At 45.9% G+C, this 26,202-nt stretch overlaps 1 protein-coding gene across 1 annotated transcript in view; it reads right to left on the bottom strand.

The window, feature by feature from the left end:
* neo1a (neogenin 1a) overlaps positions 1–26,202 on the bottom strand; it is a 106,220-nt gene that overhangs the window by 16,746 nt on the left and 63,272 nt on the right. The window contains 9 exon segments of the mRNA XM_029845799.1: positions 656–705; positions 793–877; positions 879–932; positions 2,213–2,361; positions 4,254–4,408; positions 5,105–5,339; positions 16,395–16,515; positions 16,626–16,780; positions 23,426–23,562. Of these exon segments, the coding sequence (XP_029701659.1) occupies positions 656–705; positions 793–877; positions 879–932; positions 2,213–2,361; positions 4,254–4,408; positions 5,105–5,339; positions 16,395–16,515; positions 16,626–16,780; positions 23,426–23,562 (1,141 nt within the window).

Here is a 26,202-nt window from a genome sequence, read left to right as displayed (position 1 = left end):
TGCAGCCACCTCCAACACACCTTATCTAATCAAACGTTTTCATTCCAAGAAATCTCTTTTGCTGAGGCCAACAACGATGATTCATTGGATCTTGATAAAATGTTATTTTCAAACAATCTGTTAATAAGCAAAATTCCATCTCATCTAGTTTCACTTTGGGAGAAAATCTAAGTCATCCAAAATCAATCAATCATTCTTCGGATCCTCTGAGTGTTGATCTTCATAAATCTTACTTTGAGTGTGCTGATGTCCCCCAAGTCATTTTTTTGGGGTACCCATTTATATTTGAGCTACAGGCCAGAAAACCTAGAAATGGAGAGTGATAGTGATGATAAAGCATTCTGACAGGCGAGTCTCCTGCTGATGAGAGGATCGATGAGGGTTCACGTGCTCTCCTAACAGGCTGGGGCCTACAGGCCGATCACCAAACTGAAAAACAACAGCTACTGGACTGTGGGCTGGGCATTTATTTATCTGTGTGTGAGCGGCTGTTTGTGGATTCGGTGAACCGCTGTCGAGCAAACATTTACACCACATGCAGCCTAGTTTAGCGTTTGTTGTTCGAGAGGAAGAGAAGCTTTTCAGTCCTCCACATGACCGCAGCAAAAATCCAGCTAAGTTTCGGGCGAGTCTGAGGAGAAGTCGGACGTCTTACCTTCGAGTTCTGGACCTCCAGCGTGAGGTTCTGAGGAGGAGCGCTGGGCACTGCGAAGGAAAGATAACAGACGTCTTCCTCTTTTTGAACATTTTTGATAACTGGAAGTGCAAAAGTCTCAATCAGCACCAACAGACCATCAGACAGCGTGCGGACCGTGATGTCATCCGTGGAGACGCCTGGACCGTGCTTGTTGTTGGCCACAACACGGAAGTTGTATTCCTGTGTTCTTCCTTAGACCGGTCATGGTGTACGACTGGCCGTCCACGTCAACGTCCTGAATGAGGGACGGAGGAAAAAAACATGCTCTTCAACGTGTTTAATTCTTTAGTGTCACTTTCAACGTTGACTGCCACTTAAACAGCGGGAATATTTTCTAATCAATCTGTCAGTCTAGTCACATTTCCGTTCATAACTTTGCTGGTGACATTATGAGGAAAAGGCTGCGACCTGGTGGAAATCTAATCGTGCTTCCAGCTCCGCCCACCAACAACCTCTGACCTCAGATCAGACGGTCACCTGTCAACACCTCATCCTTGCGGATGAAGCAGGGAATGTGGACGACATCCAGCTGCTCTTTAATACTTCATGTTCTTTCAGCACGGTGCCTTTCTAACTATAGCTCTCCTCCTTTCACCTCTCCTTTCATTCTTCACAGCCCTCCTTTTTCAGACCTCATCAGCGACTGTCTTTATCAGAGGCGTTGAAGCATTATTACTCCAACTGCGGATGATGTTTCATCCATTATCATATTAAAGGGTTTTTAATGCCTCGCTGGCCTTGCGCTGTGCTGATGCCGCTCGCTCGATATCTCAGCCAATTCCTGGACCTGCAGAAAAACTGATCAAACCCGGCTCTCCTTTGCTGTCGCGCGGAATAATGCTGCTCTGAAAGATGCACCAGTGGGACTGAAAAGAAAACCACCCTGAAGAGGATTTTTGGCTAAGTAATAGGACGTCTTCAGCTCATCCCAAATCTCCAAAAGCCGAAGCCATCGTGTTCTTTCCACAGCAGCTCATGAAGCCTGCAGGTGTCGCCTGAATTACACACGATGTAGAATCACTTACTGTAAGACGTTGAATCACATGACCGTAATTAATGACATAATACACGCGGATATTTTCGAAGGCAGGAGAGTTTTCCAACCATCATCAGTCACAGGCTGAAGATTAGTAGGTTTTCACACCCTGAGCTGCCTGCTGATTACAGGCCCCCTACACACACATCCATGCCTGCAGGCAACCACAGTAACAAATGGACGTGCACACCTTTCGGACTTATCAAACTCCACAGAGAAAGGGCCCGTTCCTGCTCAGAAACTGAGCATTTGAGCCTGTTTCATGACAGTCACCTCAGAAATACAGATTGGAGATAATTTGCTAGGATAACAGAATATAGTTATTGTATCAGGAAAGACAAAAAAGCCTTCTGTGGATGTGGGCAGGCTGTCAGCGTGCCCGGTTTCCATGCCTCCTTTCATCATCCGAAGAGATCAGAGATGTCAACGTGTGATAACATCTACCTGGTCTTTAAAGGATGAGTCAGCAAACATCCTACCTGCTCGTTGCCGACGCTTTTGTCTGTGTAGAACAACTTGTAAGTGACGATGTCTCCGTTGCCAGTGAGGGGTTTATCCCAGCTCAGAGCCACAGAGGTTGGTGTGTTTGACACCGCCTGCAGGTTAGGAGCCGGGCCTGGAACTTGGACTAAAAAAAGAACAAAAAGCCAAACAAAATGAGGAATAGATTAACAAACATCGACCTTCAATAGTTTTGAGGATATCGCATTACAGCTGTACAGGGAGGAACTCAATCAGCAATGTGCACTGACTGCTGCCAAACATCCACTCTTGGCTACATCAAAGGTATTCTCCACGTGCGTGAGGGCCGTGGAGACCCATCTGTCCCTTCTAGGCTGGGCTGGCGGCCATGTTGACTTTCTTGGTATTCCCATGACAAACAGGCTGAATGTTTCGCCTCAATAGAAACATCACATCATACACTCCACACTCGTCAGCCTCCAGCTAACATCCAGTTGGCTGTTTAATCGCACACTTCAGTCAAGATACAGAGCTAAATATATTTCTGCCCATGTGATCGGCTCCATAAAAAAAATCACCCAGGAAGCCCCATTTTTGTCACAGAAACAGAAATGTTTGGATTAGATTAGTGTTATGAAGATGTACCAATTTGTAAAACTGTAATGAGAATAGGCATCAAGTGAACATATAAGATTATGTGACCTTGTCTCATTACTTCTGAGAATGCAGACTGCCGTCAATGCTCTTTCTACACTGTTATTCTGAAATTTCAGCTCTACTTTGTGTAAGAAAATGGAGCCACATAAAGAATCAGGGCTGCGATTGTTTGCATGAATAAGGAATGTTTTACAAGAGCTGAGATTCCCTCCTTGTGTTCGAGCACAGTGTGTATGAATGCTGCCAGTGGGTTTGACTATAATGGTTACAGAAGAGCTTGTGTGCATTAGCTGCAGGTGTAGCTCCCAGCAGGCTGTCATTTGTAAGCGTGCGCGGGTGCTAGTTTAAATTTTCCTTGTATTTGAGCAGGTGCAATAATCAGCTCTCTGAGGAGAGGCGATACAAGCACAGCTTTCTGTTCACATACCTGCCACCATGATGCAGGTCAACAGTTTAAGCTTCAAAAGTGCAGCTTGTTTTCACACCGAATGTGCAAACACACATTCACAGATCTACAGCACAAACACAGCCCACCCTTGCAGTTAAACCCCATGGGTGGCTACGCGCCTGCTGGCAGGCTCCGAGGCGTGTGAGTGTGTGTGTGTGCGAGTGTGTGTGTGTCTGCCCTCCAACCAAGGAGACAGGCGGAGAAACGGCAGCTGACCTACAAAAGTGACACCGACTGAGTGATGTAGACGAGTCTGGAGGTGAGGGACGAACCCAGAATGCTGGGGAACCCCCTCAGAACCATTTCCAAAAGTGGGTGAAATACACCCAAATACACAGCAAAGAACATAGTTGATACAAAAATGTGTATGTGCTAACTAAAATACATTTTTGCAGCAATTTAGGACGACTAAATACAAAATGGGAAAACTTAATATTTCAACTCAGGAAGCTACAGCTCAAAGCTTCACACACACACGCACACGCACGCACGCACACACACACACACACACACACACACACACACACACACACACGCACACACACACAGAGACACAGACACCAGAAGGTTTTATAATGGATGTCGGGGATTTAACAAGAAGTGGCTTATAAGAGGGAAATGCTGCTCTTCTCTAATGTTGGGTGGTCTGACTTAAAGCCCAGCATTAACCAGCCTCCTGTGTGTGTGTGTGTGTGTGTTTGTATGTGTCTGTGTGGAGGGCAGAGGTGGGAGGCTGATCCAGTATTTGAAGTGAGCTGTGTGAGTGAATATTTGCCTGTGCGGTTGTGTATTTGCAGATTCTGTGTGTGTCATGTGCTTCTTCTGCGCGCATCCTGTTTGCTTCGCTGTGCCACCTCCTGCATGTTTCCAACACACTGGCGGGAGCTCGCCTTGATGTGTGTGTCCTGTTTACTGAACACGTATGAATGAGCGTTTGTGCGCGTGGTCTGTACCTTCAGCCTGGGTGGCCACCCTCGCTGCTGCGGAGCTCTCTCCCTGCCCGTTGCTATTGTGGGCAACGACCCTGAAGCGGTATTTGGTGTCTGGCATCAGGTTCTGGATGGTGACTTGCATCTCTCCTGGGCGGCTGGTATTCACTACTCGCTCTCTGATGTGGACACACAGGTGGGGAGGAATTTTCAGAATGAGCTCACCGGTTGTTTAGACTAATGAAACGGAGGCAAAGTACACTCACACATTGTTTACCAAATAGGTTTTATGCATTATGTGACATTTGCCACATCCCATGTTTGTATTTGCGTCCTAATACAGGATGTGTGAATGGCTGCTGATGAAGTGCTAGCATCTGACTCATGATGAGCATACTGGCAGGCCTCTGTAGAAGGTAGTTGGACAAACTGAGCATCATCTTTTTTCTATATATAGATATACATCACTACATATATAGAAATATGATATACAGTAAACATAGCTCCAACAGAGTATAACATTTCTGTAAGAGGATGCTTCTTAAAAAAGCCTGAAGCTGGTTGACTTTGAAATGGTAAAAAAGGCTGAAGATGTGAAGAATTCTTCCATTTCTTTGTTTTGCTCAAACAAAATGTACATATGAGACGATCCTGCCTATATTCAGATTTTTCCTTTATTCTTTGTAAGTGATTGTGTGTGAAGTGTTTTAATTAAAAACCTTCAATGGAATGGCAGTCCGCTGGTACTGCTTTAACGAGAGACTCTTAGAGTGGTCTTCTAGAGGCATTTATGCGTGTTAGAGCCCTGCTGAGTCCTGCAAGAGTGTGGACTAGCACCCTCCTGGCAGCACTGCAGCACAGCTCAGTCTGTCTACCTGCTGGTGCCCTCCTGGCTGTAGAACACAGAGTAGGTTAATTCATCTCCATGAGGTTCCGCCGGCGGGCGCCAGGTCAGTTTGATGAACCGGGTGGAGACCAGCGAAGCCACGACATCTCTGGGGGCAGAGGGGGTGGGCCCCGCTGCGTTGGCTACGGCTCCGGAGCCTGGCGTTACATGGTCAGTAGTGTTAGGAGTCAGTGAGGGGAGAGAGGGAGAAGGGAGGGCTACGTCTTCGGGTCGGGAGGAAGAGAGAAGGAGGAAGGAGGGTGGGATTGGGAGATAGGGACATAGGGTGGGGGGGGGGGGGGGGGGGGGGCACGCAGAGGTGTCCGGGAGGAGGAAAAGGAGTTGAAATGGAAATGATAGTGAAACGAAAGAAAGGCAGGAAACAAAAAAAGAGGAAAAAACAAAATAACAACAACGTAACAAAAAAAGACTTTTGGTGTGACAAGAACCCACAGAAATAAAACACTTCTACTACAATCACAGAGCTGACAGAAGCACGATACAGGAGGGGGGGGACTACACATGCACACACAGCTCTCTAATGCTGGGCGGGAGCAGGGGGAGCGACACACCATCAGACATTTCATCGCCATAGACAGTCTTCCTGCCAATCATCGGTGATTGAAATGATTGGTCTGTGTTTCTGTGACAGCTTTAAAACCAAAGGTGGACCGCTTTTAAATGAAAAAAAGGGGGGGGGGGTTGTTTGACAAAACCACCTTTTGGTGTCTAAAGTGCACACCAGAAAACTGTCCATGTGTTGAGGGGATTAAACACAAAACAGCAGACTCTCTTAACACATCAGTAAGTCCCCAGTGTTGATTCTCTGAAACACACCAGATGGTGACTTCTTTTTTTTAAATAAATCCATTACGGGACACAGCCCAGCCACAGAAATGTTGCCTTGTTTTTTCTTCTGACTCTTTAGTTTTTTGGACAAACAGTCTGCGGTCAAACACGAGGAGATCTGCTTTCCATTTGCTGGCAAGTGAGTGCAACCAAACCATGTGGAAAAGATGACAGCATGGGTGACATTTCCATTTGCTGGCACATCAGGGAGGAAAAAGCCACCGGACGGCAGAGCTGCAATATGTCAGTGGTGAACATTTGAAAGGGGAGCGATGCATTCTGTGTGTGCATGCGTGCGTCACTTACTGGAGGGACTCAACCTCGTACGCCACTACTGCAACACAGGTCAGCTGATCTAGCAATAGCACCACTGCTAGCATAACAGACAGCATGTAACGGAAGGCGAGGGGGAAGAAAAAAATCGAAAGTTTGTCTTGTTATGAGCAGACAAACGCAGAGAACCGGTTTGGCCAAAGTCTGTTTTGAGTGTATCGTGGAGGTGAGCCGCAACTTATGAAAGATAGATTTCATGACATCAGCTCAGCCCCATTTGTAGCTATGTGGTAGAGCCTTGTTCCAGTGAGAGAAAACATTAAAAGCAGATTTTTGTGTGAAAGCTTTCTTTCTTCTCTTGTGACTTTAGGCTCTGCTTCTTCGGCACAGACTGATTCCACACTACAACATGATGGCAGCACCTGTATCCCCGGCTTCGCGTCAATTACCCTCCTCCAGAGATACAATTTGGCGTGTCTGCCATGTTTTTGAGCCATTCCTGATTGAATTATCAATGTTTCAAGCTGTACGTCGCCTCGCTGGTCGTGGTTAATCAGTCCATTGCTGATGTGAGCGTTTGTCCCTGCCCCGTGTGGACCGCAAAGAAACCGAGATGAGCAGCAGTAGGTTTCTTTCTTTTCAAGCAAATGAGAAACAATGTGCTTTGGGGTAATATATTATCTTGAAATCAGTGTCAGGTCAGGCAAAGAGAGACAGTGAAGCTTGGAGGGAACTGCACTGTGGGACAGGAAATGGAGGAGAGATAAAACCATTAGATGTTTCCATCTTCCGACAGCTTGCATGCTGCAGATAGCCGACATGCTGCTCAGCCTTCGTTGTCTTTCTCACAATCTGCCTGGTACACGCATGTCTGGAATTGTTAACAGTAAGGAGGTACGGGCCTCCCACTTCCACCGCCAGGCTCTATTCATAGCTGATTAATAGTGCCATTAGTCTCTGTGCCAGAGGTAATGAATGGCCGGCATTAAGTCTTAACGAGGAAGGTTACTCCACATCTGCATAATAAATCTGGGTGTGCGATACGCAAAACCATCCAGACAAAGACGCATACGGAAAGGCATCCATCTTTCTCTATAACAGTCACCGGAGGACCATCAGAAAGACATGCAACAAGCAACCTTCTGTTGCCAACGCCACAACCCTCGCACGGGCAGGGCAGCTTTAAGCGACGCCGACTGGAGCTGTTTTTGTACACAGATGTGAATTCAGCGGGCCAGGCTGGACTAGAGTGAGGACCTGTGTCTACAGCACAACGATGTTGGGCCATTAACGACTTTTGCTGATGGAGAAAGAATGAATGAATGTACCTAAAACAGTCAGCACGATAGAGGTCTGTCTAATCTGGACATGTAGTGCAGCTAAGAATATTAAGACTCACAAAGAAGAACAATAATGAAGAGACACAGTGACAAAGAGCACTATCTGCTGGCAGACTCCTTAGAGTAACAAGAAGCAGCTTTTCCCTTTGCTTTTCTCCAAGATAAGACTGGCAAGGCGAGAAAGGCTGACAGCCCTCGATATATGAGCCTCTTATTGCAGCGTCAATAGTCAAAAAGAGGACATTTCAAAAGGCAAAAGTTGGAGGGAAGGCTGAGCAAGCGCGGGGAAAACGGGCTGACCCAGCACATCTTTGTTTTCTCCTGTTTTATCTCAGCTACAATTTCTAACGAAATAATCAAATCTCAACACTCTCAAACTGCTCCGTAAGCAATACAACAAATAAAAGCAATTTAAAAGCAATAAGCCCTAGACAAATTCATCCACAGAGGAAAATGCACAGTGACTGATAGATACATTTCAGACAGGTAAAAATGATTAGAAAGTAAAAGACAAATGGAGTTTAAGCACAAAACAGACCAGAAAACGAAGGTGTTCTTCATCACTGAAATAATCTGGGAAGAAATAATTAACTTAGATGTATTTGATGGTGGTGACGGCAGCTCAGTCTGTTGGGACCTGGGCGAAGCGGAGGGTTCTTGGTTCGAGCCCCAGTGCAGAAAAAACAAGTAAGATGTTCTGCTAGTAGGGGAAGGGAACACCTTCAGAGCACTGCCGAGGTACCCTTGAGCAGGGTACCAAACCCACAAATGCTAATATGGGGCCCTGTGAAGAACTAGGGACATGCAGGGGTGGACCCTGCCTCAGCCCATTGTGTCCCCTCCCCGTGACCCCGAAAGGGATCAAGCGGTTTAGAAGACGAGACGGCATAACTGTATTTCGTTTTTTAATTTTAAATGTCCTCAGCTTCACAGGGTCTATTTGTCATTTTCTAGGTTATGTTCACTGTGATCAGACAAAAATGTTTGAAAATATGGAGCAGAACCCCAGAGAGAAATATGCTATTTGTAATTAAACCTGTGACAAACAGAATAACAGGCGGATTTTCTCCTCTTCAATTTCTGATCAACCAAAACGTTTGGACGTTAGAGAAGCTGATGGGCGTCCAGATGGGACACGTCAATGGTCCTGAGGACGTGAATGGCCCTGACTGCTGGGTCAAAACACCAGCATCTCTGCCTCAAACGCCACCATAAACACAGTTAAAGTACTCTGGAGTGGGTCAAATCCTTGGATGAAGTGTGCAGATGGAGAAATCTATACTTCCGGGGCTCATGCAAAGGCATGTGGATAACGTTTTTTTTTGGGTTTTTTTTTTAATCGAGCAGCTCCTCTGAAAGCCTGCAGCAAATTCCTCTTAAATGGCAGTTTGTTCAATTTCACATTAATCTTGCTTTTCAGATCCAATATCAACATTCTTAAATTCCCCGCATGCCTATGTAAACAAGCAGAAGGGGCATGTTGGGGAAAGGGTGTTGGTATGTCTGTGTTTGCATCCACTCTTGGCCCTCGAGCAAAACACTTTACAGTGATTAGATTTTAATAAAAAGTGGCGATCCCTGCTCTGGGTTCTCAGGATAAACACTGGGCAGAAGCAGTTTGCATAGGGAAATATGGTAGAAGCAGCCATATAGGTAGGTTCCACTGAGACCTAAAGACCCAGAGGAAAGCCACATCTCAAATACCTTAGGTAAAACCACCTCGGTTTACAAATGAAAACGGTAATTGAGCACATTCCGGCGCAGCAAAGATGCTAATGACATTTTCCTTCCCCCTCCGTATCTGTATGTTACAAATGTAAACAACCCAGCCGGCTGCATATATGTATTCCCACTTCCCTGACAAATCACATGCATCTCATGCTGGCAGCACCTTTCATGCTGATGAAAACAGCCAGTGGTGGAGCCTTCAACCACTGGCGCTCTGGACTGGAAACAAGCCTTTTGCTTTCCACCGCCTTTGTATGACTTTACTCTGGAGGCACGAGAACAAAATTTAACCTTTCCGAGGGTAACAAAGCCGCCCTACAAAGGGGTAATTGATTCCATTGAAAGCTTACTGTGACACATGTCTGTGTTTGTGGACTTTCAAAGCTGAAGAACCAGTAACCAGAGTGAGAAGGTCAAACAGTACCTCTGCAGACCTGGGTGCAGCTGCACACCCCTCGGGAGACCTGTTAACAAACACTCCTGCTTATCAAGCCAGGCACTAATAAAGCTGCCTCCACTGCTCCATCTTACTGTGAAGCTTCCACAGCGAGCAGGGGGGAGCCCTCAGCACCGATGTTCCTCCCTCTTTTACTTTTAGCTAATGGAAACTGGGAGGCCCAGTAGGCATCAGGGGTGGCTGCTAAAATAGTGATGGAGTTCAAAGAGGTCAGATGCCTGCAGCTATGGCCAGGGTGTGAGGGGAACTCTGTTGGTTTTTTTTTGCCATGTGGGACTCCCAATTAGAGCATCCAAAGGGCCGACAAGAGCCAAAAACGTCAGGTTAGCATCCTGGAAGTGATTGAGTTGGGACACAGGGGTGTTACATGCTAAAAAAAAGCAGGGAGTAGGAAAGGAATCAGGAAAAAAACACAGTTAAAAACAGCTGTGGGTGACAAGAATGACCTTAAAAAAACTGCACTGACGTAGGTTCGGAGGCTATTTCCATACTTCTCTGCACAACAGGAGCACTCGGAATATTTTTCACTTAGCACTTAGTAGACGGAGCATTTATAAGGCAGCCAAAGGCTTTCACCACGCTCGAGTAAACCTGAGCTCAGCCTGTGCTGTGAGCCTGCGCTTGTGCACGGCCACACAACGCCCACCACGATCAACGGCGCCGCCGCCACACACAAACGGTTTGATGCAACATGAGTTCAGCTCCTCGCCACCAATTTATGCCATAATTCCTCTGCTCAGCACCCTAGGGCGGCCGGGCCACATTCACAAACATTCACACAAACGGGATATTAGCGCGTGGCCCTTTTATTAAGATGCCGAGCGCACATTTTAGAGCTGCAGATTTGAATTTCAATCTATTTTGCTACGAGGCAAACTTGTTGGGATGTAATGCGATTAACATATGATTAATTTTCAACCGCCAAAGCTTCTGATTTTTTTTTTTCCACAATCAGACATTTACAAACACGACCAGAACACTTTCAATTACCCAATATAGACAAATTTGTTTAATCGGCAACACTTAGCCAACAGCAAACGTCACCAGCTAAAATATGATATTTTGTGATAGCTACTGCTGCGAATAAATGGGTGTTCTGGATTTTTTTTTCCTTAAAAGGAAGGGATAAAACCACATTTTAGCACAGAATAAAATATAATTCTCTTACGCTTGGTGACATGTGTCCAGCAATTGAAGAACACAGCTTTTATACATAATATTTTGTTGGAAGACAACGACGACAGGTCAGTTCTCTCAGAGTTGGGTTTCAACACGCTAACGCTAAGCTTGCATCTCCTGTCAGTGTTTTTCATGTGACCCCACAGCCTGTTCAACTGTCATGTTCTATATTTTCACACTGCTGTCGATGCAGAGGTGAACTGTGAACCCCCCCCCCCCCGCCCAACCTCATCGTGACATGTTCACATGCTCACAACATTACATACTGGCCCGGCCGTGACCCTGCTAGCACATGATGGAGCACACCATATTCCCTGAAGTGGGCCCGGGCTTTTATTTGGTCAGGGTGCAGCCTGGCTGGAGGGAGGCACCTTTTAGCAGCCTATTCTCACCTCCTGATTTGAACAGGGAATAAGAGTGATGCTTCGCTGTGCCGGCGGCAGCGAACATGCGAACATGTTTTTAATCTTGTTTTTTAGTGCTCATCCTACTGGAACTCAGCTGAAACTCTCTCGCCTTTGTTGGTTAAGAATGTTCCAGTTACATTTTATATCACACAGATTCATATTAAAGATTTTTTCCCCCCTCTTCAGCAGCATCAATGCCATACATCAGAATGACAGCATTACTCCTTTAAAGTTACCGTCTTTATCTTTCTCTTCGATATAAACTGAAGGGTGTCTTGATTTATAACAGTGTGGGACGACAATAAAACATCAAGATATATTTTTGCATAGAATCTTCTCCGCTTTTATGTCTTTACAAAGTAACAACAATGGAAGTGGGCTGCAGCGTTCACCATCTCTGGAGTGTCGCCGGTCCAGGAGGAAATCATTACTTCCTGGGTTGAAAGGATACAGTTTCAATATTTGAGTTTGTTGGTATTACAAATTTCTTGCAGATATCATCTCTGTTTAGCTCTCTTAAGGTTGCTTTGACATTTTGTACATAACTGCGAGGAGGAGTTAGTTCTTTTTCAGGCATTTAGCGCATTAGCACAATGGGTCCACCCGCACCGACGCTCTGGTCTCTGGCTGACTCTTCAGTTTATAGAGCCTCATCTGCAGCCTTTTGTCAGCTTTGGTTCTGCTTTACTCACACGCTTGATTTATTATGTCTTCTCAAGCTTATCACCCTTTAACTTTGTCGGAACCATTTTACATGATCTGTTACATAAACAGGTCATTTTCTTCTGGCAATGACTTTCAGATGCTTTACAAACAGTGTTTGTTTTAATGCAGAACACCTCAATCAATGTGTGTGGGTTGGTCTGGCCTTTTTTCGAGGAGCATTCAGTGTATTGACCCAGATCAAAATGGGACTGGTGCTCAAATCCACTGCAATTAATAAAGGAACAATATGTGCAGTTGCATTTATATCCCTTCCTGTATCTTCCTGTGCCAGTTAGTTTATCAGGCTGAAGCTTCAGGGATAATACACGTGCCAGTTCGTCATCCCAGAGCTCCCGACTGCTGCACTCATAAATAGAGAACGTGATGGGAGAAGCCACAGCCATCAGACAGCCTGCTCCATCTCTCAGAGGGGAACCGGTACCTTTGATGGGAGATGGAGGAGGAGGAAGACAGGAATCTTCTGTTAGCTGCTACAGGTCAAAGAGGAGGGGAGGGAAAACTAATGGCAGCATGGGTGGATAAAGGAGAAGATGAAGGGTGACAAGCAGTTCCAGAGGTAGACAGAGAAAAGCAGGAGGGACGAGATGAGAGAGACGAAGGAGAGAGAGGGGATGAGGATCGCTCACTGAACCAAAGCTTATTTGGCTTCAACAATTGCTTGAATGCACATTTGCATCAAAAATACCGTAGTGTGTCATCTCCTTTTCAGCACAGAAGGACTTCAGTACCGGTAATAGCAAAAAAGACAAGCCTACGGGCCCGCCTAAATAAAGCTATAATATCTATACCTATAATATCTATGGTTTTGATTAATCCTGGCTGGCGGAGTCTTGGTTAGAGCAGCGTGAGCTCAGATCTGATCCATCCAAAACATCTTTCAGGCTCTTTACTGAATCTGAAGACCAGGAGGCAAAGTGTCAAATATTCATCTGAACTGGAGACCTGATTAGAGCAGAGTGGAGACAAGCAGCCGTTACCGACTGACTCCTGGGCTCTGGTGCCCAGCTTCTGTGTATACGCGACAACCTGTTGCTAAATATCCACATCTTACAGGAAAAGCACACGCAGCATATTTTAGTAATAGATTTCCCCATGCCACTGTGTTATACATCAAACTCTGACAATCGAACGGCTCCAGGATTCTGTGTGGGTCACAGATGTCGACTGTAAACCAAGAAACAGCAGATTTTTATATCCAAGCTTAACGAGAACCTACAATAGTATCAGTCATATGAAAACTCCTGAAACAGCTCATTCTCTGCAGCTGGCCGTCCTCCCTTGCAACCCCGACCTCTACAAGCTGGCAGCAAGCATCAAAACGACCAGCAGCATTTGTTCAGCCGTAGTTTAGTGGAGAAACAACGGAGTGATCTGATAAAAGGTCAACACGGTGTGAATTTCTTGCATGAATCTTGCTAGCATAATTCACAAAAAACAAAGGTCTGAATGTGGTGCGTTTACAAGGCCCATTAGGAGGCACTGACTTAGCCTTCATTACACTTGATTATGTCCCCTTGAGGTCCACCTCTGGCCACCGTTCTCCTATTTACACTCATCTGTTAGCAACTAGAAAACTCATTTTAAACATGGTTTAGGAATGTCCAGAAAAGGCCCTCTAGATCATAATCTCTGGCTAATTTCCATTTGACCCAAAAGAAATGGGGTTCACAACACTTTAAAGGGAATGTGAACCACACAAACATTACGGAAAAAAGTTGTATTTTAACTTCTGCAGCAGTTTGTCACTGGGGTCGAAAGCCAGAAGATGTAAAGGTGAAAAAAGCTACAGCTATTGAAATAATCCATTAAAACAAGGAAGGATCTAACACAGTAATGGTTTATGTCGTACAATTTTACCTTACTGATGGATATCAAACACCCCTTGATTAACATATACTTACACAGCAAAACATTAATAGTGAATTCAGTCAAGAACAAGTTAATATTCCCCAGAGTCACAAATCTTAAAGATGCTGCTTTTGGTGGCGGGCACACGTCCATGTATGGGTGGACTGGTTTTGTAGGGCCAGACAGCTAAATGCACGGGTTACTGTGGCGTATACAGCTGTGATCATATACAGCAGTTTAAGTCAAGAGTTGAGAAAATGCTCTTCAGAGTATGTTCACTTCACAGAGCAGTGCTCCTTTCATCGCCGTCTCACACTAACTGCTGATTTTTATCCTTTTACAACCCCACAAGTGCAGATTAATCCCTGCACCTCCATGCAAACTGCAGCTGGCGCGTCAAGATGCAAAGATTATGTGCAATAATGAACATTAGCAAAGTACAGCTGGCTGGTGGCGAGGTGCCGTTGACCCCAGTGGATTCCCCCGTCAGAGGAGGACAAGTTTATTTCTCTGGAAAGGTTCTGACTTATCTCACTCCAGCCATACACACAAGGTCTATCCTGGCCCAGTTCCAGGGTGACCCAGACTGGGCGGGCGTGCGAGCCACACCTGACTCTGGCCGCACACGAAAAAGGCAACAAAGAGAGAGAAGGGTGTGTATGTATCTCAAAATGGCTTAAAAGGCAGATAAAGACATCCAGCTGTGAGAGGGCGGCTGTAAACGGGGAATATTCAAAGCAGAACAATGAACACAAAGGCCAGTGTGCGGGATTATTAGAGAGAGCAGGTGGCTGGGTAAGATGAGGTGAGGGAAAGTGAGAGGTAAGAAAGCGAGGTGACAGATGGCAGGAGAATTCAATGTGTCCACACTGATGAGGACAGACGGACAGAAAGGAGGACGCAACGGGAGAGACACAGAGGAGCCAGGGACACTACAGAAGGCGGCACCATGAAAAGCGAATCAATCAATCAATGAACTGAAATATCACTGCATCCATCATTCAAAGTGATAATAAACAGGTAAAATGAGTTTCAGGAATTGGGATTAAAGATGTGAAACGACGGTGGAGCAGAGACACCCTTAATATGATGCGGTAAAGAAAGATTAATGTAGTCTGAGCTCTGCTCAGGGCAGAGCCCCTGAGCAAGGTCAGCTGCTCAGCAATTCTGTCAGATAAATGAAAATAAACACAAGAAAATGTGTGTGTCGTGCAAAATAACCCTTCTCAATGGTGTCAAAGGCAAATACACAATAAGCTGCAGGGCATCATTATTTCTGACATTCTGTCCTCCAATCAAAGGGCCTCACGCAGCTGGGGAGCCACCGGCTGCACGCGTGTGTGCTAATACACGAGCCACCTGCACGGAGACAGAGGGTTCACGCTTGAATGGACGTCTCCATCTCCTCTAGAGCGCGAGGGGACTCTGAAGAGTTGTGGCCACATTAGGATGGTGGCGCCTTTTGTTTTTACTGCTGTTCCATTTTTCCACCTTTTCGTTTGAGTTCTCTTATTTTGCCGGGTGCTGTGGCTGTCTCCCGCTTGATGCTGTTCTCCTCCCGACTTGGTTGGAACGAGATTATTATGGCTGAGCAAATGAGCCCATCGGAACTGACTCACAATCTATTTAAACATCAGGTGTAATGAAAACAAAACAAAAAACACCCACAGAACTACACCATTAGCGCGTTTCCGTCCACATTCGGGGGTAATTCAAGGCACATTTGTGGTTGCTCTCAGCGGCTCCTCTTTGGGAATTAATGGAGAAAACCTTTCCTTTGGCTTGAAAAACAAATGTGAGACATGAAAGGCTGCGCCGCGGCTTTCCGGGGCATTTCACTTTGCCAGCGTGTTTGTTAATGTTTAAGCAGAGCTCCCCGTTAAAAGACGGCCTTCACGCGTCTGAGGTTGCATCAAAGCGACGGCGCCGTGTGATGCAGGTTTCCCAATCTCTTCACAACATTTCTGGATTGGACTGTGCGAACCCGACACAACTCTGCTCCCTCCGCCTCACCCCTGGTTTAACAAGATTACTGGTCTCATTTCACTGTTCACTTCACACTCTCAGGGACTATTTGCACTCTCGCAGATGTGCACAGGCTCCACAATCCTTCGAAGAGTTTAAAATGAAGCCAAACATAAAGAGACCGGAGGATTTGTCCTCTTACAAGTTGTTGTTCAAAGACATTTTTAAAAGCCTGAATATTCTCTTAACTTGGAGGCAGAAAATTACTTCTTTTTTTTCTTTCTTAACACTCCAGCTCATAAATCTGTGTTACCAAAGGAAATAACGTTTGAACAAAATCAGACATGGGTAATTTCCAAAGCGTCGGTTATTGTCAGAAGTTAATTATTTAATCACGCGAGCAATTTAGCATTGTGTTGTCTTGTTTCTCACGCAGGAGATGGATTGATCCAGTCAACACATCTCGTCTCGTCTGGAAATGAGCGGGCGCTGTGCTGAGTAGCGTACCGTGATCAAGGATGATGAGCTGAGCGCTGGACTGGATGTTGCCCGCGTCGTTTTCTGCCAGACACTGGTAGAAACCCTCGTCTGACTTGACCAGACCTAGGACCTGCAGGTTGTGCTCCTTCTACGAAACATACAAGAGTCATTCCATCATGAAGGCATCCAAGCACAGCACAGATCCATTTAACTCAACTTGGACTCATCTGAGCCACTCTTGTGCCGAGTAAGACTTACAATGATCTTAAAGTAGTCACTGGGGATAACGGCGTCTCCGTTCTTGACCCACTTGACCGAGGGAGCCGGCGACCCCGAGACCTCGCACTCAAAGACGATGTCCATGGACTCGTGGGCATAAATGTTGGCGGGCCGCCTCATGAACTGGGGAGGAACTGTGGAATCCACAGGAAAACGATGAGTCAAGCGGAGGTTAAAAATAACAAAATAACAGGCTTGCTGGAACTGGTAAGATGGGAGGACATAAATGACTAAAAAAGTAATGCAGAGACATCAAACTTCAGTATTTAGGTCTTTGTGAGGAACTAAATGAAAGTGGGGCCTTGCTCTGAATAAAATGCCATCATCAGAGAATTTACTGGCTTCAAGGCACCAAGCTGATTAGTTGAAAGTTTAATATCCTCCATTTCTTTATATCCAGGTCAAAAACAACAGCTGCTTTGGTTGCGGTTCAGCGAGTGAGCATGCTCCTCTACCTAGCCTAAGTGCTGGCAGATCTCCCCTCGCCCTGGTAATGAGGCTAAGAAAGAAGTTATTTGATCTGCTGGGCTGATCCAGCGCCTCATCAATCTGTCCTGGAACAAGGTCAGTGGGAGCACAGGCCCGAGCCTTGTCCTCTCTCTGTAATTGGGCTGCATGTGTATGCCAGGAGAGATGCGGTCAGAGAGAATGCGTGCGTGTGTGTGCATGTTGGATTATTATGCTGAGCCTCCGCCGCCTCCGTGCACTCTGTGATAAACGACAACGTTGTGAACTGCGGTGTAAATGACTGCATTGTCCGTGCACCGCAGTGTGTCAGGCCCTCGCCAACAGCCTGGCCGACTCTGCGATAGCTAGTTATTAGACCTATTTTGTGGCCATTCACACTGGCTGATGGGATATTAGCAACAGCGGGTGGATTAGGTTCTCTTCTGGCTTTTTCAGTTAAGAGGCGGGTTGTTAGGTCAAGCCCCCACCCCTCATATAGTATGTGTAATGAAGCTGTGGCTAATTTACTCTATTTAACAGATTAGAGCCTTTTCTTTTAGCAGCAGCAGCAGCAGCAGCAGGATGATTGCGACAACCAAACCAGCAAAAAGTGCAATTATAACTGCTCAGGGAAGGTGTCAGCAGCACATCGACTGGGAGGACGCCTTATTACGCTGACGATTAAATGCATTTTAAGCTAGTCAAACACAGAGCAGCTGGACGAGACGACAGTGCACCGATAGCCCTCCTCAGGCTGTCTGAGGTTGAAAGTCTCAACTTTTCTGGGAGTTGATCTGAAGACAGAGACAAGATTGAAATAAGGACGTTTGGTGTCTGTGGACTCTGCATGGCTGTCAAGGCAGTCACCACCATGTTGTGTGTGTGTGTGTGTGTGTGTGTGTGTGTGTGTGTGTATGTTGCCTGCAGGATGTGATGAATAATGGGTTTTCCAGTGTCTCCTGGATATTTGCTTCTGGGAGCTGTGCAGCAGCGGCAGGTGGATTCTCTGGTTGACTTTGGTGTGTCAGAAATGACACGGCTGTGTCGGTGAGCGCGAGTCAGTGAGTATAGTCGACATAAAAAGATTCAAATGTATCTGGGATTCATTCCATCACGGCTGCCGCGTGGCTCATTTCACATGGAGGATATTGTGTGTGTGTGTGTGTTCCACGTCGAGCGCCTTCTTAAACGTGCAAACGTATGTTTCTATAGATACAGACTGTCTCAGTCCGGCCATGTTGCTCTAGTTTATATAAGCTTTGCATCAAATATGAATGTTTTTCTGTCAGTATATGTGCACGTAACCTCCTGCTGAGAGTCGCTGGTGACAGGATTTTACCGTGACAGGTACCCCGCAGCTCTATTTAGTTCTAATTCTGCATTTTCCAGCCAGGCCCACCTCCCCCACCCAAAAAAACCTCGTAATCTTCCTATAACTCAAGCTATCTCTTCATCTTCAGCCACCCCCTCCCTCCATCAACGGAGGCAGACACGCACCATTTTGTCTAAATGGAGTTCATGTGGAACCTGCTGGACTGGGAAAAGAGGAGAAAAGACCTAAATAAACCAATCTGGACCAGGCGGTGGGAAAGAGGGAACTTTCAGGAATCAACAGAGCGTAACGTGCAGGGTGGTGTGCATGTGGAGGGGCCACCCAGAGAACAAGTATGACGACCTCCTGTAATTGGCTGTTTACAGCTGACGGCAGGAATATTCAAATATGGGCTGTAATGAAGCTTTTTGGACAGCCGGGCTGCTGTTTTCAAATAAATTCAAAGCAAAGGTCTTTAAGACACCAGAAACGTGCACCGCCTACAGACTGACTCTCTCTCCAACCAGGCCGACTTGTTTTGCAGCAGAAAATACAATTGAGCAGAAAAGCAGCAGTGAAGGCGCACGACGGAAGAAGCTCCCATTCAAAGGAGAGAGAGGAGGAAAAAATATGGGAACGGGAAGAAAAGCTGAAGGAACGCTGCTGCTGCTTTGGTGCCGGTATCATCGCTTTAGCCCCCAGCTCAGTAAAGAGGCTTTAAAACAGACTTACACCGACTCCAGCAAAGGGCTAAAAGGGGGCCACAGAAAGGTCATGTGTTTGTGTTACTGTTAAACAAAAGCCTGGAGGATTCAGGAGGGGATTCTGGGACGATTACTTAAAGCTTTACTGGTATGCAGGAATTAACTGAAGAGGCACATGCTGTGAGGGAAAGGTCTAACTCGCATCTATTGGCACCGATAAAAATGTTGAAACAATAAAAGTCAAAATGCTGAAAAAACAAGCTGCTCTGCTTGTTGTTTGTCTGTCTTGGTGGTACGAAATTCCCTAATCTATGAACAACTAATGAGAAACTTGTGACAAGCCAGATATTAAAGACATTGTCCTGCAATGCTAGCATGGCGGGAGTCCAGTTAGCTTTCTAACTTAATCAAAAGCTCTTTGGGAGTCGAGTTTCCTCTGAGGGAGAGTGGAGCTCAAACGGCACTAATAACCCATACTGCTCTCCCAAAGATAAGAGCTTTACTCTTAATCCAGGCCAAAACAAACAGCTTCAGCAGCAAGACAAGGAACATGCTGGATGGTTGCTGCAGAACAAAAAGTCCTATTAGGAGCCGCATCGTAGCAACACAGTGATTCATGAATTTCCACCAGCAGGAAAAGATGAGGTCTGAACAAGGTTGCATGATGTGTTCGGTAGGGTAGAGTTCATCATATGCAGTACTTTGATTCTCATTAGAGTTCTTAGATGCCTTGCCAACATGCTAACTTCACTGCCAATATGATCAATCATTTAATCAATCCAGGCCAAGCCGTGTCTCACCACAGACAGAGCCAGGGGAGACGTGATTGGACACGGAGAGGGTGGAGGAGGGAAAGAGATGTTTGGTATTCACAATGGGTTTAAGCAGGATGGTGCAGTAGCTAGGTTTACACCAATAGGGGGCAGTCTCTCTGCATATTTACATTATTAAATGTTTAATTTGAATACTTTTCTTAGGATCCAAATCATGGGAAACCACCATTATTAAAGCTAGAAAGCTGTGTGACATAAATAAAAGATACATTAAGCATCCTTAGACTAAGCTAACAAAGCTGGTGTGTTAACTACAAAAAGACTGCAGGAGTTACTCAATTATACATCTTTCCATTCATTCATTGAGGAGTGACATGACACCTGATGAGGTGCTAAGAAACGCTAATCAGAGCTCAGGGGTTTGGGAATCAGAGGTTGGAAAACACCAAGTCCTCTCCTCAGATGTAGCTAAATGCAACATGCCGACTCCTTCCTGATGCAAATGTGGCACAATCATTTCTACCAGATAACAGAACAATTCAAACCTACAGTGATGGAAAAAGAAAACTGGCTATCTGATGATGGTGCTGCTTATCAGATCCATAGCTAACTAACAATAGAGCGGAACATTTCTTTTATTTGGCAGGGAATAATTTATGCTGTGATACCGGACGGGAAGCAGGAAGATGGCGTGCCGCAGCAAAAGCACACAAAAATATCCACCAGATCATATCGTACCGCTTTTTGTTCCCGTATCACTTTCTATTAGCTGGCAAATAAATTCATTGCGGTTCAGGGGAAAGAAAGAAATCCCTCTATCGTTCTCTAAACTGATATGTAATAGAAGCATATTCAGTTCTTGATTTGTTCGGACAAAGGCTGCATGAGGAACAAGGTGCTGCATCTGAGCGTGTGGTTTTTACTGCCGGGTTCCTGGAACTGAAAGAATTCTAGCCTATCTGAAGTTTAGTGTATTTTTACAATAAGGTGAAAAATATAAACAGCAGTCTGGGGCTGTAAAGGTTGTACAGCCCACTGGAAAGAAATGACCCGTTAAGAGGAGGACGGAATGTCCTGTATTCAAGTGCAACGCATGGAAAGAACAAACCGGTGACGTGACAGCGTGAGGCCGTGACAGACGAGGGCTCCTGACTGTGAGCCCCATAAAGCTGGAAACACGCGCGTTTGTGGCCAATCTATTTTGGTTCCGTAAACACACACATGCAAGTCATCCAAGGCCATAATCAAAAGCTGCTGCTGCTGCCTCCTCTGGACTCACTTATGCTGATAGAGTCAAAAACACAACCAGGGATGTGAAAGCCCTTAAACCTTCTGGTAAATCCATTGTTGTCTTCTGCAGGAGAAGAAGTTTGCAGTTCAGCTCATTGAAATTCCAGATTGTGCTTCTCCACGCAAATAAAGCCACAAATCCATTTGATCTTACTGGCACTTATGAATTTAATAAAAAGCTAGTCTACATATGTGGCAGCTCACCAAGAAACATTTTTTATTTTTGACAGTTGCCGATAGACTCCCTCCCCAAACTATTCTGGATCAATTTCACTTTCCACATTATTTTGGTCTATTCTTTCGTTTGCAGACATATGAAATAAGGTTTATTCTTTTTGACAGGAAGGGGCGGCGCCCACTCGGCAAATACGCCGATTCTCCCCCACGATGACCCTCGCTAGCTTCTGAAAGCAGCCACAAAAGTTTCTGAACTCCAAGGACGAAGGCCTGGAGTCTTGTAACTAGTCTGTAAAGAAGTTTCTAAATTCTGAGCATCAGCTTGAGAGTCTGGACCGAACAAAGCTGCTGCAACCTTGCGTAGATGCAGGCAAAACAGAACCAAGGAAACCTCCGAAATCTGCAAAGCATCGGCGACAGCCTCGTCGCCTCCCTGAGGAGATGATGTGCGCCCTCGGACGTCTCCAGGTGAAACGCTGAACACCAGACTGAGCGTCTGCTTGGCTCCGCCATCACAAGCTGCTCCGTATTTATGAGAAGCCATTAAGCTTGAATTTCTGCTTCTTAAGAGCCCGGAGGTGTTTCAGAAGTCAATCACAGGACAAAACTGTTTGTTGCTGCTACAGATTCATAACAGACTGAGCAAAAATGAGGCTCTTTCTCCTGGAGGGAATCAATTGACCTTCCGAGAGTCAAATCTGTTCTCCGGGGAGCAAATCAATGCAGCAATCTGCTTCTTGGTGAATCTGAATAAGGCAAATGTAATTAGACGTGAGGGACTGGGATCTCGTCAAAGTGTTTGCATTTGATTATAATGACTTATGTCTTTCAACAGTTTTCAAAGGCGGCCGACCAGCCGTGCAGTCTGGTCTCGTCACGATGGAGATCACGGGTGGCAGGGCTGGGGTCGCAGACACGAGGGATTTTGGCGAGACGGACCTGAAGACCGCGAAAAAAAAACCCCAAACGAAGTCAGATGACCTCCTGTGACCTGATCCAATTTTCCATTACTGTCTCCTCTAATCACAGAGAACGCCGGGAAAGGATGAAAGGGCGGCAGAGGAGGCGATGAACAGATGAAGGGATTTTTTTGGGGGGGGGGTGGAGTCGCAACACAACACGGATGTGTGTGAAATGCAATAAAGTCGGGGACTGAGCCTCAGGGCGTCTCTCCGCATTCTCACGTCGCTGCAAATCCCACTGATGCGCATCACCTGTGAGAGGGCTGACATGTTTGTATTCATGTGGTTTATTTTATCCTGCACGCCGTCTGACAACAGGGGTTACTAATCACACGCTGTGGGTGCGTCAGAATGCTTTTATTTTTCTTACTGTTGCCGCAGCATCTACAGAACTAATGAAATGACTGATACGGAGAGAGCGCGCGTCATTATTGCTGCCGACGCAGCGTTCAGCTGGAGGATGTGTTAAACATGCAGAAACTCTCCCATCACGGAATATTCATCGGCCTGTGTGGGACGTCTGCGGCCTTTCTGAGAACATGTTGCGCCGCAGAAGAGCCTTTCTTTAGCTGTTCTGAGGTTCCGAGCTGAAATGTGAAGATTAGTCAGTAATCACTTGGAAAGAAGCAGATGGGGTTTTTTTTATTGTGATAATTAATACTCATTAAAAAATCCATTCTTGCATATTTGTTATTCAAATGGCTCATCAACGCTGAATTTGAGTGCTGAATCGGACGACGTCAGCAGTGAGAAGGGTGCACAGACTAACACTAACAGAACTACACAGGCTGCACGAAGGAAGCTGAAACAGAAATGTTGCATATTGGGTCTCTATTGACTTTGCATCGTCGGTATTTGGATGCAGAAATTGAATGACGCACCGCAGGGAGCGCCTTTTACTGCCGCCGTGTGCATTATTTATTCCTGCATGAGGTGAGGCTGTGTGACAATGCTGCCAACAACTCATATCTACAAACGCACATCCTGCAGTTACAATCCGCAGCAGATTTAAAGGCGGCACATTTGTTAGGAAAGCCCCGTTTGAACACTGAACACGTAAATTCCTCCTCCGTCTGCAGCTCAGCGTTTAACCTTTCTCCTGTTTGCAGCGTACCTTGCACAGCCAGTTGGGCCTGCGCCTCGATGGTGCCGTTAGCGTTGTCCGCCATGCAGGTGTAGACGCCGGCGTCCTCCTCGGTCAGATTGGAGATCTGGAGAATGCCTCCTCCCAGAAGCTCGACGCGTCCCTCACTGGAAATTGAGACAGAAAAAGAGTTAATATGTGACCTGGGGAGGTTTTCCACCGCGTTCTCTGATAATACACAAACTCAACGCGACTCATCTCTGCTCGGTTCACCAAGTAGATAAAGGCTGCAGCTTCTGGGGCTGACCTCAGGTCGACCCCACATCTTTATCTTGCCTCACTTGCTGTGTCACATTCTACCAACTAGCTGCATGAATAAAATATGATAAAAGCGAAATCAGCTGCTCTGAAACGGAAAGCCATCCGTAAGTACGACACAAGACACAGAAGTAATATTAAATTATTTTAGTCAGACATATTTCATTATTTGTTCCCCTCACTGGTTTAACCAGGGTCACAAACATTCAGAGCGTCCACAGCAAAGCCTGGGACACTCTAATCAACCTGCTCGACGTATGATTGGAAACTCAGTGATCCGGAAAGTACACAGAAACAGCAGCAGGCGCACCAGAGTGCACGAGCTCGTAAATCGGCAGACAAAACAAAAAAAACAGCGAGCCACGCTCAATCTCGAAGTCAGATAATGCTGAAAATCCGACGCCCCAATGTGATGGAAATCCACAAAAGTGTGATATGAGACTGGAAATTCAGCCTCGGCTCTATGGAATCCCTTATTTGGGAAAAATAATTAATCTTTTCATGTATAAAAGATATATTTACACACTTCGGCACGGCGGCAGAGCAGCTTAATAAAAACAGAATAAGTGGAACATCAGACTTCTTTTCATCAGCTATTTGGAAACTCGGGGACTCTATCTTTAAATATTTATACTTCTGAGCAATTAACGCCCAGCTGCCCAAAAATATAACCACACAATTACTCGTCTAGTCTCTTTGAAATGGCGACCCTCCTCGTTTAAACAGTCCTAACTTCTGAGTTTCCCTGCTCGGCCCAGGGGGAGGCAGTGAGTGGCTGAGCACTGGCTTAATTCAACAACCACTGATGCGCGGCACGAGGAAGAGGCCGAGAGGAGAGAAAAGAGAAATCAATGGCTGACGGAGGGAACTCCAGGCTCAGGCACAGAGGGGAGGCGAGCAGGGAGGTAATTATGAGCGTGGGTTGGTCGAGAAAGATGAAAATCCAAGTGCTGCCACAGCGAGCGCCATGTTACAGAGAGAAGCCATGAGTGTGCGATGTTAGTTTTGCACATTTAGTGAGGACACATGTAGCGGTGTGGCATGCACGGGATGAACACGTCCTTGCTGCAGGTGGGAGAAGTCGAAGAGCCACGAGAACTGGTCGTAAACGCCATCCGTCTCTCTGTGGATGCACTGGATGCTCGGTCGCCATGACATCACTCTTTCACTTCTACTCAGGTGTAAAAAGATGCAAATGTGCTGCACATCATCAAACCCTGCACTTTCCGTACGATTAATGACAGAAACCCACCGCATCAATTACAGCGTGATGCCGCTGGGTTTACTATTTCTCGTTTACTTGCATCTTAGCGGTTTTACAGCCCATCTTTGAGGCTTCATTATTTTTAGATTGTGTCCCGTTATACAACATCGGCCATTACAGCACGTATCTGTGCTGCCCTCGCCAAATGCAACAACAGCTTTTGGACCTTTTGTGGCCCCTTAAATCAACATCAGACTGCAGCATCTAACCCGTTGATGAATTAAACATGGCTCCTACCCACTTTTGACCATGTCATCACTCTTCAGACAGAATTTACATACAGGTATATTTGTATTACATACATGTAATTGCAAGTCCTATAAAAGACTTGCAATTACTGTCAAATATTCAGATTTGTGGAGCCTAAGCTTGAGGGACCTGCTGGCTCGCTGTTGCAGCCAGGAGCAGGTTAATAGGACAGCTTAAAACCCAATTTCAACACTTTCAGGCAGGAGCTATTCCTACATTAGTGGCTTAACCAGAAAGAGGTTTTGAGCAGCACCGACAGCAGAAATTTCTAATAAATGAAAAACGTCCTGAAAATGTTGCGCTCAGCAGAAAAGATGACAGAAATTATTGTGGGCCTTCAAAATGGTGAATAAAAGAGAACATCAAGCAGGTAGCTGCCTTTGCTAGCAGCCCCCAGACTACAGACGATAACATAGACTCGCAGAAAATACCAAATGTCTTGCAGTTCATTGACTAGTTGACTGTGCACAGTTTGTTCCGCTGCGAGGCTCCGCATGTGACATCTGTGCTGAAAGAAAATTGTCTCTGAAAGTAGTCCTGAGCTCATTGTGCCATGCACTGCTGCAGTTAGTCTCACCAGGACAACTATTCAGCCTCTTGGCCTTTGCTGCTGCAGGCACCATAAAGAGCATCGACAGCTTCCCGTGGCACATGAAAGAGAAGCATAGAGCTTTTATTAAACCACCAGCCACTTACCGACTCTGTTTAGAACCAGTCAATCTTGGATATAACTGTGGAACCGGGAATATGCTCCATTTAAACACCAAGAGTAACTCGAGGTGAGCCAGCGCTGGGCTGATTATCCTATTGGGAGGTTAGCGAACTCTGCTTGTGTTCATTTAAATAAGGATATGATGTCTGCTGAATACCTCCTGCCAGGAGCAGCCAGATAATCGTGTGCATTAGGCTCTGACTACAACTGTAATACGCATTACCTTCTACCCGGAACTGAGCTCGCCAGTTATCTTGTGCCACA

This window comes from Takifugu rubripes, chromosome 13 (genome assembly GCF_901000725.2).
Source record: "Takifugu rubripes chromosome 13, fTakRub1.2, whole genome shotgun sequence".
NCBI classification, from domain to species: Eukaryota; Metazoa; Chordata; class Actinopteri; order Tetraodontiformes; family Tetraodontidae; genus Takifugu; species Takifugu rubripes.
This window is presented reverse-complemented; position numbering and strand designations above follow the sequence as displayed.